At 57.2% G+C, this 12,942-nt stretch overlaps 1 protein-coding gene across 2 annotated transcripts in view; it reads right to left on the bottom strand.

Annotated features, from left to right (window-relative positions):
* Nucleotides 1–10,906, bottom strand: part of CSPG4 (chondroitin sulfate proteoglycan 4) — a 35,731-nt gene extending 24,825 nt beyond the window's left edge. For both annotated transcript variants that reach the window (XM_005891770.3, XM_070358581.1), the window contains exon 1: nt 10,682–10,906. In XM_005891770.3, the coding sequence (XP_005891832.2) occupies nt 10,682–10,769 (88 nt within the window). In that variant the 5' untranslated portion in view covers nt 10,770–10,906. The remainder of the gene's footprint in view (nt 1–10,681) is intronic.
* Nucleotides 10,907–12,942: the final 2,036 nt, after the last annotated feature.

Raw genomic sequence — 12,942 nt, 5'->3', positions numbered from 1 at the left:
CTGCTGTCTGACAGCAGACAGGCCGAGAAGCAAGTCCCTGGCACTGGTGCTGTGCCCGCAGGAGTGTGTGGCCTCAGAGGGTGGACCAGGAAACCTCAGTGCCCTGGCCAGAGGCCTCTGTGCTAACCAGGATCCACCAAGATCCCCAGACTGACACCCCCTGCCCCACCGCTGGGCAGGCCTGACTCCTCTTGGAATAGTTCCTGGCACTCTCACCTGCCAGCTTTGTAGACCCCTCCAGTCTGCCAGCACCCACTGAGCTGTGCTCCATCCCTGGCCCCCTCTCTACAGCCCCCCACTTCTCCCCAGGGTTCGGGCACTGCCTCTTTGCTCTGGTATTCCTATCTCTGTCTCCAGCACCAAGTCTCCAGGGCTCTGGGCCTGCCTGCCAATGCTCCCTGGACATTTACACCAGGAACACCCATGGGGAGCCCCCCAAACCCAAGCACACTTGGTCAAGCCAGACTCAGCATCATCTATCCTCCAATCTGCTCACCACCCAGTGAAGGGCCCACGGGCACCCACTGCTGGGCAGAAATCTGAAAGTTCCTCTGACCCTCTCCCTCCTCCTGACCTTGAATGAACTTCCCATCCATTCAGCCCATTCATCGTCCTTCAAATGTGTCTCCCATCCTGCTTCCCTGTGCCATTCCGCAAGACAGATGGTCACCATCCCTCGCCTGGCTTAATGAATTTCCTGCCTCCCTTTGTTAATCGCAGCACAGTTAGCCTAAACTGAGTCGCTCCATCATCCTCGCTTGCCTGGATGCCTTCTATGGCTCCCCAGTGCCTCCCACCAAGCCCCCAGTCCTCTGGTGTGGCACTGAAGATGCTGGATGACCTTGTTCCCACCCCACCAGGCTCCCCTGTTCACTCCTCCAAACACCCAAAGGTGCCAGCCTCACCAGACCTGGGCTGTTTTCCCTCCATACCTGACAGGTCTGCACTCCGGCGTTTGCTCAGGCTGGGCCTTCTGCCCAGCAAGCTCTCCTTTCCCTTTTGCCTGTGAAATGCCCTCAAGCTCCTTCAGGAAAGACAGGCTCCCCACCCTTCCCCGCAGCCCATAGCTCCTTCTCCCGCATTTGGGGTGCAAAGAGACTCCACCGCAGCTTGAGGAGCTGTGTGACTGTCACCTCTCTCTGTTAACACTGTGAGTCTCAGGGACAAGACTGGTGATGGGAGGTGGCGAGAAAGGGAGGAGAAGGCCTGGCAGGGCAGGAGGGGGCCGTGTTCCCTGGCTGACCCAGCCGGGAGGGGCTGCACCTAGGAGGCTTGCCCCAGCTCGGCCCCTCCAACTTGTCTTACCTCCAGGCTTGCTTCCAGCCCTCCCCTGCCCTCCGGGCCCCGGTGCCTGCAGGTTGGGGCAGGGTGGGGTAGGGTGGGACACAATGGCTGGGGCGCAGTGGGGCACTGCCCCAGCCGGGGAGTGCTTTTCTGGGCCTGTGGTGACAGTCTGGTGCTTGTTTTGAAAGAAAATAGACCCTGAGCCCCTATTTATAGCTGGAGGCCATAGCCACAGACAGGAGATGGATGGCGTTTGAGGCTGTGCAGGCCTGTGTGCAGGCAGGGGCCGGGGGTGGAGCCATTCCCAGGCCCCCTGCCCCCCTTTCTCAGCCTCCAAGCAAACTGTCTGAGGGATCCTAACATTCCCTGGGACAGGATGTAGCCTGTGCTCTGGGGTGAGAAGGTGGGGGCTTGGGTAATGAGGAAGGAAATTTTCTCGCAGCATGGGTCCCTGGGGCCCAGAGTCCGTGGTGGGAATGGCTGGAGGTGAGGGTGTGTGATGTCTAGGAGTCTAGGAGGCGGAGAAGGGCCTGCGGAGGGTGGGGGTGCCATCTGCCACTGTGACTGGGTGATGGAAAGAGAACAGGCCGGGGCCACAGAGATGGGGCAGCCAGAGAGGGCCAGGCAGCGGTGGGGAGTGAGATGGAGAGACAGCCTTGGGGAGAGACGGGGAGAGGCGGGAGTGGGGGGCCGAGCCGCAGGCCAGCTGACATGGTGAATAGAGGGGAGACGGGGGTAGCAGGGGAAGAACTGAAGTGGGGGTTCTGTTCCACAGAAAATCTTCACGGTGCTCTGGGCAGACTGGTCAGTGCACGTCGGATCCAGGTCAGGAAGGGCAGGAATCAGGCATCTCTGTGGCCTGTACCCCAGAAGGCCAGGCCTCTGCCCGCTCCCACCACCCCCAGGGCTGGAGACCCTGTGTGCCTGGCAGTCTACAGCTGAGAGGCCCCAGGGTCTCTTTGGAGGCAAAGCAAAGCTGTGGGGGCAGAGCTGATGCTGAAGGGCTTTGTCGCCAAGGTCTCTGAAGGGCTGTCCTGAACAGGGGAGCGAGGTTGTTCCAGGACTGCTGGGGACAGGTCTGGGTTCTGAGGTGCTGGGTGGGGAGTTCCCTGGGCTTGGAGGGGTTCCAAGCTGAGGCGGTGGCCCAGGCTCACACCTGCGGCTGGCTTCTATTCAGGCCCCTCCCTTGGTTGGGCTGCTGGGGGCTAGGGGGTGTCTATAGCCCTGGTCATGTGTCATGGAGTTATAGCCACAACCGGTGACTCAGACAGTTAAAAAAGGAGCAGCTCTGAGCAATGACTCAACTGGCTCTGGAGGGGCTGGGTGGGTCTGGCTGGTACAGGATGGGGTGGTCTGGGTTTATTTTTGGTGGGGTGGGGCTGGGGCCAGGGGGCTGGAAGATGGGAACCGGGGGTGGAGAGGAGCCGTTGCTCTCATCCCAGGAGAACCCCAGGGCTCTGTGCCAACTTAGAGAAACGGTTTCTCCATGCCAGGGAGCTCTGGCAACCCGGGCCGCCTCTCAGTCCTGTTCTAAGCCCAGCCTGCCTTGCTGTGTGGACCCAGACAAAAAGCCGGCTCTCCCCAGATAGAAGCAGAGATCTTTCTCCTGCTCCGAAGAGGCTTGAGCTCAGAATTTTAGAGCTGACCTTGGAGAATGGACATCTGACCCAGAGACCCAGAGACAGACAGAGGTTTGCTCAAGGCCACACAGCAGGGCCAGGTATCCCAAGGGCTGACATTACACATTTGGCTCAAGTTCCTGCAACATCTCTCCTATCCCAGGGCTGTCAATAGTTGGAGGGGCAGGCCCCTGTTTGAGTACCTTCTCCCTGGAAGGGCTCAGCTGGGCTCCAGATGAGTGTCTGGAAGTATAAGGGCCAGATGCTCAGAGATGGAGCCTGAGCTGGGGACAGGAGCCTGGACTCCATTAGCACACTACCGGGGAGCTGGCCAGTCTTTGCCCAACAGTCTATTCAGGGGATGAAGGCAGAGGATGCCCCCACACTGGGATCATGGCTTGCAGGGGCCAAGGCTCTTTACCCAGAGAATCTGTCCAGTTGGCACTCCCCTAGGCTGCTCACCCCAGTCTGAAGCTATTTCCTGAGACCCTCTCTCATCTCTACCAACTCTGATCTCACACATCCACAGACTCAGGCATCACCTATACCTCTGGTGGGTCCAAGCAGCCTAGGCAGGGCAGAGAGAATCCTCAGTTCTTCATTCTAGATCCTCTTGATACAGATTCAGCCACTGCTGCTTGCTGAGTGGCAGTAATAGCCCCCCAGGAGCTCCGGGGGAACCATCTCATGTCACCGGGCCCTGGCCTCCAGCCCCTACCATCACAGGAGCCCGAGAAGGGTGGGCAGAGACCAGGGAGAAGACAGGCTTCCAGGATCCCCACCCTATAAAGGTCTTGCTGCCTGCTCCTTCTCTCCATCCCCATCCATCTACTCCTGGGACGGGAGTCATTTGGTCACTCATTCAACAGATTGGTTGTGCTGCATCTTGGCTCAATTGTCTCTATCCAAGGGGCCATTAGGCTTTGGGGTGGAGCTCGGAGGGGCTTTTCTGCTTCTCCTCACACAGGAGAGGTGTGTGGACCTCAGCCCAGTGAGTCAATCAGATGTAGCCTTCCCACTCCCCTCCTTTTGAGGGGTCCTGGGCTGGCTGGCAGTTAGAGGCTGGCTTGACAGCTCCATTTTCCACATCACTTTGCCCCAGACAGACCCTCTCCTAGGGCCACCTCATCCAGTCCCCTGCTTTGGAAACTTTCTCAAAGATTTCTAAGCAGGAACCCCGCACTCCTGCCCTGCTCCAATGATGCGCCTGCCCCACTCCAGAAGAAGATGGTAATAACGGAATATTAGCAACCTCAGGAGCAGACACCTACTGAGCATTTACTCCAGACAAATCCTCAGCACGCAGGAGGCAGGAATTATTTATGCCATTTTAGAGCCTTTTCTGAGGCTCAGAAAGGCCTGGTCACTTGCATCGAGTGGCTGGGTGGGAACTGAATTCTGAGCTGTCTTCTACTGTGTTCTTGACCAGGTGAGCCTGGCCTCCTGCCTCCCCCAGCCCTGCAGAGCTGAGGACTCAGAGGAGGGAGAGGAGGGGCCTGAGTCAGGACTGTGAGGCGGGCGGGAGGGAAGCTTACTCTGAGCTGCTCCAAGGCGCCCAGAAAGGGTGATTGGTTCCTTCCCTCACTACGGTGAGAATGTGTGTGTGTGTGTGTGTGTGTCTGGGCCTGAGACTGGCCTGGCTGGCCTCCAGCTGTAGGAGAGCTGCGCCGGCCCCAGTTGCTGTACACAGGGAAGAGGCAGGGAGGGGCTGGTGTCGTGGGAATCAACATCCTGGGCCCACTGATATTTATAGCTGCCCCCTCTTGAAATACGGGGAGGAGGGGCTGCTCTTAGGTGGGAACGGAAGTTGGTCTCCTTCTCTCCGCCCCCTCGATCTTCCCAGAGAGCAGGAGGGCCCAGGCTAGGGGCCCTGGCTGGGTGGTGGAGCTGGGGGCTGTATCCTGAGCTGGGGGCTTCCCCCAGGCTGCTGGCTTGGGGGCTGGACACTCTCCTTGTTAGGCCCTTAGCCAGGCTGTTGAAAGCACTCTGTGTGTGTGTGTGTGTGCACGTGTGTGCAAGCATGCACACATACACATGCACACATACCTACTAGGTGTCACACTGATGGAGGTCACAGAACAAGGGCAGGGGCCAGGTAAGAGTAGGGGGAGAAAGGCCTGTCACCCCACAGAGATGGAGGGTGGGGCCCCAGAAGGGTGGTAGACTAGGCTGCAGCCCTCAATAATCAGTGGGAAAAGGCAGCCCAAGCAGGGGATGGTGCTGGAGCTGAACCTTGAAGGATGGAGAGAAAAAGAGAGACCAGTTGTAGGCAACAGCATGGGCAGCGGTGGAAGGGTCCCAGGGATTACGGATTGTTATCTGATGGTCTAGTGCACCAGCCAGACGATGGGACACAGCATAATCCTTGAACGTGGATCCCAGCTGATCTACTGGGGAGAGAGAGGGCCCAGCCACAGCCCTGGGTCCTGCAGGCAGGTGGCACCATGGCGGGTGCTGTAATCTTGATTTCGATTCTTTGTAAGTCGGGAAGTCCTCTCTTGTATCTGACCTGGCTCTCCCCTGCTCTCAGAATGTTTTAACTCAAAGCAATTAATTAGTTTTTAAGGAGAAGACAATGGCACCCCACTCCAGTACTCTTGCCTGGAAAATCCCATGGACGGAGGAGCCTGGTAGGCTGCAGTCCATGGGGTCGCAAAGAGTCAGACACGACCAAGCGACTTCACCTTCACTTTTCACTTCCATGCACTGGAGAAGGAAATGGCAACCCACTCCAGTGTTCTTGCCTGGAGAATCCCAGGGACGGGGGAGCCTGGTGGGCTGCCATCTATGGGGTCACACAGAGTTGGACACGACTGATGGTGACTTAGAAGCAGCAGCAGGAGCAAGCCTTTTTTACAAAGCCACAGAACGCTTTATCAAAACTGTATCTTACACAAAACCTCCATCTATAAACACATGTTCATGGGACTGCTATGCATGAATCAGGGTGGCACAAGCATCCTGTATCCCCAGATATGGGAATGTAGAGTCCCGGAGCACCTCGGACACAGTCTGAAAATCCCTGGTTGGCTCAGTGATCTCTACGCCCCTGTGGGCCCCGTCCTGGGCTCTGCAAGATCGTGGCGACCTCAGAGAAAAGCAGAGGGGAGGTCCGCCCTCTGGGAGCTGCTGGCCATATGGGGGAGGCCACATCCAAACCAGGATACAAGGACAAGGAGCCAAGAGGCCTACCACTCATCCTGCTAAGCACTTGCTGTCTGACTCTGAGAAAACAGCAGCCCCTCTCTGGGTCCTGATTTCCCTATGAACATCCTGGGGGAGCTGGCCTGGGCTGGGGAGTCTCTGCAGTGAGGTCTGGGAGGGGAAGCCACCTCACTGACCGTCAGGACACTTAAACCACGAGAGACACACACTGAAACAGTTTAGCCTGAGCAGTGGCGGGACGCCTGGCTGATACCCATCAGCACTGGGAGAGCTGGTGCTTTGGCAGGCTGGGAGCGGCAGGGGTGTGGGCAGGAGCTGAGTGGGAAGAAGGAATGGTCAACAGGAGAAGCACTGTCCAGAACATGGGTGAGCCATGCCACCAAGCCACCGTGACGGCAGCCCCAGGGCACTCCCCTGCATCTGAGGCAAATGTGGCTTCATTTGCCATCCCAGCTGTTGGGGGTGCGGTGGTAGGCATTCTTGAAGAGGATCTGCTTGTGCCGTGAGGAAGTGGGGAGGGTTTAGAAAGGTGAGGGGCACTTGCTGGAGGGGTCTGTGGAGATGGACACAGAGATCTGGGGTCCTCAGGGGACTTTCTCCTAAAGACATGTCTCTCTCTCCTCTGGTGGGGGGCTGCACACCTGGCCTGAGCTGGGAAAGGTGACTTTTGTTGGGGTGAGTGAGAACACCATAGCCCGTGTGCCCAAAGAGTGGCCTGAGGCTAGTTCCTGATGTTCTCAGAGTCTCAGTTTCCATATCTGTAAAATGGGAATGTTTGGTGACTTGCAGAGCTGCCATAGGGCTGCAGGACAACATGGCCAGTGCTCACTCAGGGGCTTTCTCTGGAGTTATGGACCGTGTTTGGAGTTGTGGACCCTTCTGAGAAGCAGAAAGAGCCACAAGACCCTACCCCAGGGAGAATCCAAGTTCAAAATTGTTCATATGAATTCAGTTCATTCAAAAATTACTCACATATATTCAGTAATAATGGTACTAGTGTTCTTTTGAAACACACCCTAAACCTGCACCTGGAGAAGGAGTCTTTAATTATATTTTCTTCGTCTCATCTCAAAGCATGTGGGATCTTAGTTCCCCAACCAGGGATCAAACCTATGCCTTTTTCATTGTAAGTGCAGAGTCTTAACCACTGGACCACCAGGGAAGTCCCTGGAGAAGGAATCTTAACTCTTAAAGGCTCTACAGTACCGGGTACATGCTGGGTCAGCGCATGTTAGAAGCAAAAGGGCAGCTGGATGGGGCGGGAGTCGGGGAGCGGTACTGAAAGAGCTGAGGGACCTGGAAGGGAGGAGACCCAAACCCCAGACCCAAAGGCCTCCTTGTTTACTTGCTCCTGGCACTGAAGAGGAGCCCCAGTGCAGCTCAGCACCCCCTGCCCCCCATCTTGTCCTCGCCTCTTTCCCTGAAGGCTCCACCCAGCCCAGGTCTGGGAGCTGGTTTTGTACATGGTTGCGCACGGGCCCACAGCTGTGTGTGCCTGTGTGTGTGTGTGTGTGTGTGAGGGCTGTTTCCAGTACCCCCCTCCCCACCCCCGCCCCGCCCGCCCCCTCCTGGGCAGCACGCCCAGTTCCCTATACACTTCCTCTGAGCGTTCTGCAAACCCTACTCCCCTCCCGCCCTTCATTGGCCGCCTGGCCCACCTGGCGCAGCCCCCTCCTTGGGCCCCCCAGGCGGGCAGCACTGAAAGGCTCTTCTTGTCTTGGCTATGCAGGCAGGCGGGCAAATGTTGGTAAGGGGGGCTCAGTTATACTTGGTTCTGGAACAGCACTTGCAGAGTCCGGGTGGGCTGGGCCGAGGGCACTGGTCCCTGCCCCGCTCTAGAGTGCTGGAGCCCCAGTGTACACACACACACACACACACACACACACACACACACACACACGACTCAGAGGCTGTCTCTGTCTCCAGTCAGAGATGGTCCCCCAGACCATTCTTAGAGGCAACAGTCTACCCTGGCTCAGTTCCTTGCTTCTGATGCTCCCCTGCCCCCACCCTAGCCCTGCTCTCTAAGACACCCCCATCAGTTCAGGGCCCCCACCCAGATGGTACAAGAACCCTCTCCACCTGGCACTCCCTCCTGAGTCCCACTTGTGCCCCTCATCTTCTGCCTTTCAAAGTCAGCTATACCAGGCAGGGAAGAGGTGCAGAAGCCGCTAGCCTTGTATGCTCTGTGGCCACTCTGACCTCCCAGTTTTGCTTGTGCTATACCCCCCTACTGAAACCACATCAGCTCCAACTCAATCTCCCAATGCTTGTGGCTCTGCCAGGACTCCCATAGGGCTTAGAAGGCAATGGACCCCACACTTATCATGCACACTGGCATATGGGCCCAAGCCTAGCTGACTACGCAGGTGGGGAGCTCCCACAAAGTGGGACTGGGGGTTTCCTCCTGGGCAGCTGGGCTTCTTTGTGGGTTAGACCACTTTGCTTCCTCCCTGGGCCCTCAGTTTCCCTGTGTGTACAATTGGAAGGTTGGCCCAGGTGGTCTCCAAAGGTGCTTGACTCTCAGGCCCCATGACCTGGATGTTCTGGAATGTTGATGAGTGTGGGGAAAGCATCCCAGTGTGCCTCACTCTGGTACCTGAGACTTTTGGGGTAGGCTTTTGGTGTCCAAGAGGGGTGGGAGTGATACCTTCTGTGGGTAGGGGCTGCCCCTATTACAGAGACCAGGACAGGGAGCTAAGCCAGGCCTGGGGACAGAGGTGGGCTGCTGGAGGGGAGCTCAGACTGGGAGGGGGAGAGGGTACTAGCTTGCCCACCCCCTCACCACTTCCAAATCCCTCCTAGAGGAAGGGGTTGCTTGATGTTTTTAACCCCACTGGCTGCTCTCCTCTCTAAAACCTGCACTGGCTCCCTACTGCCAGCAGGGCTTAGGCTGTGAGCTGCATTTTGCCATTTCAGGTTTCCGTGCCCCACCCCAATGGCTCTTACTGGCTTGTGCTCAAAATATATATGCCTTCCATCCAGGCTACTGGCCTCCTTATCTCTGCTCATACCCATCTCTGAGCCTGTGCTCCCTGACCCGCTTCCCATCCTCCAAGGCTTAGCTCAAGGATCACCCTCTGTCCCGCCCTAGTTTGCCTCTGAATTTCTTTTCACCACACTCCTCGTCTGGATCTTTGCAGACACGATAGGAGTTGCTGTTGCGTTTTAATTTGCTTTTCTGCCTTCTGAATGAGTCCAAGTCCAGTCTCTATTTCTGTGCGCTCCCGACTGTCCAGCACAATGTCTGCACATTGTTGATGCTGGGAAGGAATTTGGGAATGGCTCTCAGTTGAAGCCCAAGGAGGTGGGTCCTGGAGTCGCTCCTTTGACTAGAGGCTGGGGGCTGGGTGTGTACCCATCTCTCTAGCAGCCTAGATGCCCCCTTCCCATCTCTCTAGAGGCTCAGCCTATCACCCACCCCCTGAGACCTTGAAGGATGGGGTCCCTGGGGATGTGAACAGGGAGCCTGGGGATCCAGCTCTGACTCACTCCAGTGGGGGGCTCTCCCCTGACTCATTTCCCTTTTGGGTACCGCATGATTACTGTCCATTTGAACTGGCTTCCCCATCTGATGGGGAGAGGGGTGTGGCCTAGGGAACTTGGAAGGGAGACTCAGGCCCTTCTTCAGCTCAAAGTTGTTCTTGGGAATGGTCCCAAAAGATGTAGGCTGAAGCACTGATTCATACATACATGGGTATTAATGACTGATGGGCCCTGAGGCCACAGTTCTTATGGCATAACTAGACCATGCCTTCACTAAGGGAAGAATGCCATAATGGTGGGATTTCTGGCATTGGAATAGAGACTGGATATGTCCTAGCACCTCTCAGAAGGCATTCCATTTCTGCTGGAGTCAAGCACCAATGGCTGGGACAGGGAGGTGTGCAGAGGGTCGCCCAGGGCTGTCTGAGGGGCACAGGATATCTGAGGGGCGCCAGCCCTGCCTCTAGGAGGCTGAAGAGTGGGTGGTCCTGTCACCAGCTAGGCTTTCTCAGTGAGGAGAGAGAAGACAGGAAGGGGAGGAGGGGGTGGTGGTGAAGACAGAGAATGCACCCGGCAAAGGGGAGCAGGAGCAGAGTGGGGCGCAGCTGGAGGAGACTCAAGGATGCTGGAGGAGGTGGCAGCTGGGGTGCATTCGGGGCCCCACACAGGGTGGGGAGGGTGGCTTCCTCCCCGATGCCCACCTTGCAGCACTCCCCGTTCCTGGCCTGGGTGTTGGAGGTGGGGGACGTCCTGTCACCAGGCGTCCTTTGGGCCCTGACTCGGTCAGAGAGAGCCTGCTGGACACGGGGAGCCCAGGCGGCACCGGGGCGTCCCCTCTGGGTCTAGAGGACAATCCTGCACAGAGCCACGCCCTAGGCAAGCGACCCAGGGGCCAACCTCAGATAACCAGAGTCCACTGGACCCCCAGATGGAGAGACGTCGCTGGGGATCCTGCCTCCCCTGGGCGGGGTGGTGCTGCCAGAGACCCCAGCTGGGGATGGCAGAAGAGCAGCCCCCTCATTTCCCCGTCTGGGGGCCACTCCTGGGTCTTCCTGTCCCTTTTCTCTGCCTAAGAAACCCTCCACCACTCCGCCAGTCTGGGCTGGGGTCTCCGGCCCCTCACTCACCTGTGGATGCTGGTCCCACCAACACAGCGAAGGTCAGAGCCAGGGCCAGGGCGAGGGCTGGGAGCGGGAGCCGGGGACCCCAGCGCATCGCGGCGGCGGGCTGGGCAGCGGGAACTTGTGAGGAGCGGAGTCCGGAGCCTGGAGCTTGGACGCCAGAGTCTTCGAGTTGAGAGAACTGGCGCGGGCTGGCGCTCCCGGGCGTCCCGCCGCCTACTTAACGCTGGGGCGGGGCAGGCGCCGACCCGCGCTCCGGTTTCAGGCCGGGGCTCTCCCGGCGGCCCCCCCACCCTCAGCCGTCTTAAAGGGCCCGTGCTGGTTCTCCTCCCCGTCGAGGGTGAGAGGATCCTTACAGCTCGGTCAGACCCAGGCTCCACCTTAGAGATTCAGAACAAAATCCCAGAGGAGCCCGGATTCCCCGGGGCTCCGACTCAAGGGTTCCCGGGAGAACTCCTTTGGGAGGAGATGTGAGCTGGGCTGGTCCCCTCGCTTCTCTGCCCTCTTCTCTTGCAAGGATTGTGGGTGGGGGGCGTCCTCTCGCCAGGCCCGGGAGGAAAGACAGATGCTCTCCACCCCACGGACTGCTCTGGGGCTGCTTTGCCTCTGAGGTGTCTTCAGAATGCCATTTGGTCAGAGAAGCACCAGCCTGAAGTTCTGTACAGCTCTGTGCCCACTGGCATTGCCTCTTTAACCTTTTCTGCCTCAATGACTCAGTCAGTAAAGGAGAGATGTTTTAGATTCTCCCACAAGGCAGGAGGGATTCTCAACTCCATGGGATCTGCCAAGTGGCTGTCAACCACTCCTGCCCCGGTTTCATGGAGGAGGAGACTGGCTGAGAGCTGGAAGTGGTTCTCAAGAGGCCCCCAGCTGGACAGTAGGTACCTGGTCTTATGGGACCAGAACCCAAGGCCTCCTGAATCTGGTGTTTCAACTTCCTCTGGGGCTGCCTCCTGGAAATCTGGCCCTGGATTTAGCACCTACCTAACAGTTTCAGGCTGGGGCCCTGCTGCCCTTGGCTCCCTCCCAGGCAACAATCTCAGCCCTGTCCCAAACAGGAGAAAGGGCAATGTTACTGTAGAGCTTCTGGCGTCAAGAGGCTCTGCTTGCCCTCTGTCTAATCCCAGCATTGGCATCGCCTGGCCTCGGTTTCTTTGTCCAGCGAATGGGTGGAAGAGAACCCCTGGAGTGTCTCCCCTCTCTTCCTCCATCAGAATCTGTTACCCTTGCCTGCTTTAGCCCACCCCAAACCCCATCCCACCACTCACTCTCTCCTCAACCCCTCCCCTTGCCCAGTGATAGTCCTAACGTGTGTGTGTACAGCCCTTCAAAGTTTGCAACAAAATTGTGCCCCGTTCTGCAAATGAAGAAACTGAGGCAGAGGGAGGTTAAGGGACTTGAGCAAGTCTACACAGCTTCGCTGGTGGCTCAGACGATAAAGAATCTGCTTGCAATGCAGGAGACCCAGTTTTCATTCCTGGGTTGGGAGGATTCCCTATAGAAGGGAATGGCAACCCACTCCAGTATTCTTGCCTGGAGAATACCATGGCCAGAGGAGCCTGGTGGGCTACAGTCCATGGGATCACAAAGAATTGAACACGACTGAGCGATAAACACTTTAACTGAAACACAGCTGCTAGGAGGTAGAGCCAGGTCTTTGGCCCCAAGCCCACAGCACAGTGGTAACTGGGGCTCTGGGTTCAAATCCCAGCTCTCCTGCTTAGCTGTTCGACTTGAGCAAATCACTTCACTTCTCTGTGGTTTCCTTCTTTGTAAAATTGGCTTTGTGAGGATTAAAGGCTTTAATGTACCTCAAGTGCCTAGCCTGGGGTATACAGCAGGTGCTCAATGAATGCATGTCTTTTTTTCCCTCCTTGCCCTGTAGGCCTGCTGCACATCCTCCCTGGGTCTTACAGTTTTGCATGTAACTTCCAGAGGCAGCTGCACACAGTAGGTACCCAATAAATGCATGCTGGGATTGACTTAGAAGCCAGTTGCTGCTGTTCTGGGGGAATTTTGGCAAATCTAACAGCTCCCATCCAGTTCACCCTAGGAGGCCTGGGGTGGCTGGGCTGTTCTCAGCTGGTCTTGGTGGCAGTAAAGCCATCAATTCCATACTTGTCCCTTGTTTTTCCTTCTCTCCAAGTCAGCAAGGCACCCGGTCCTTGTTAGGGACTAATTACTGGCCAAGTATGGGCCCCAAGTTGCTGGGGCTGCTGAGAAGACAACATTTGGAGGAAAAGAGCTTTCTTCTTAGGAATGAAAAA

Source organism: Bos mutus, chromosome 21 (genome assembly GCF_027580195.1).
Source record: "Bos mutus isolate GX-2022 chromosome 21, NWIPB_WYAK_1.1, whole genome shotgun sequence".
In the NCBI taxonomy this organism is placed as follows: Eukaryota; Metazoa; Chordata; class Mammalia; order Artiodactyla; family Bovidae; genus Bos; species Bos mutus.
Note: the sequence above shows the minus strand (reverse complement) of the source record. Positions and strands in the feature narration are given on the sequence as shown.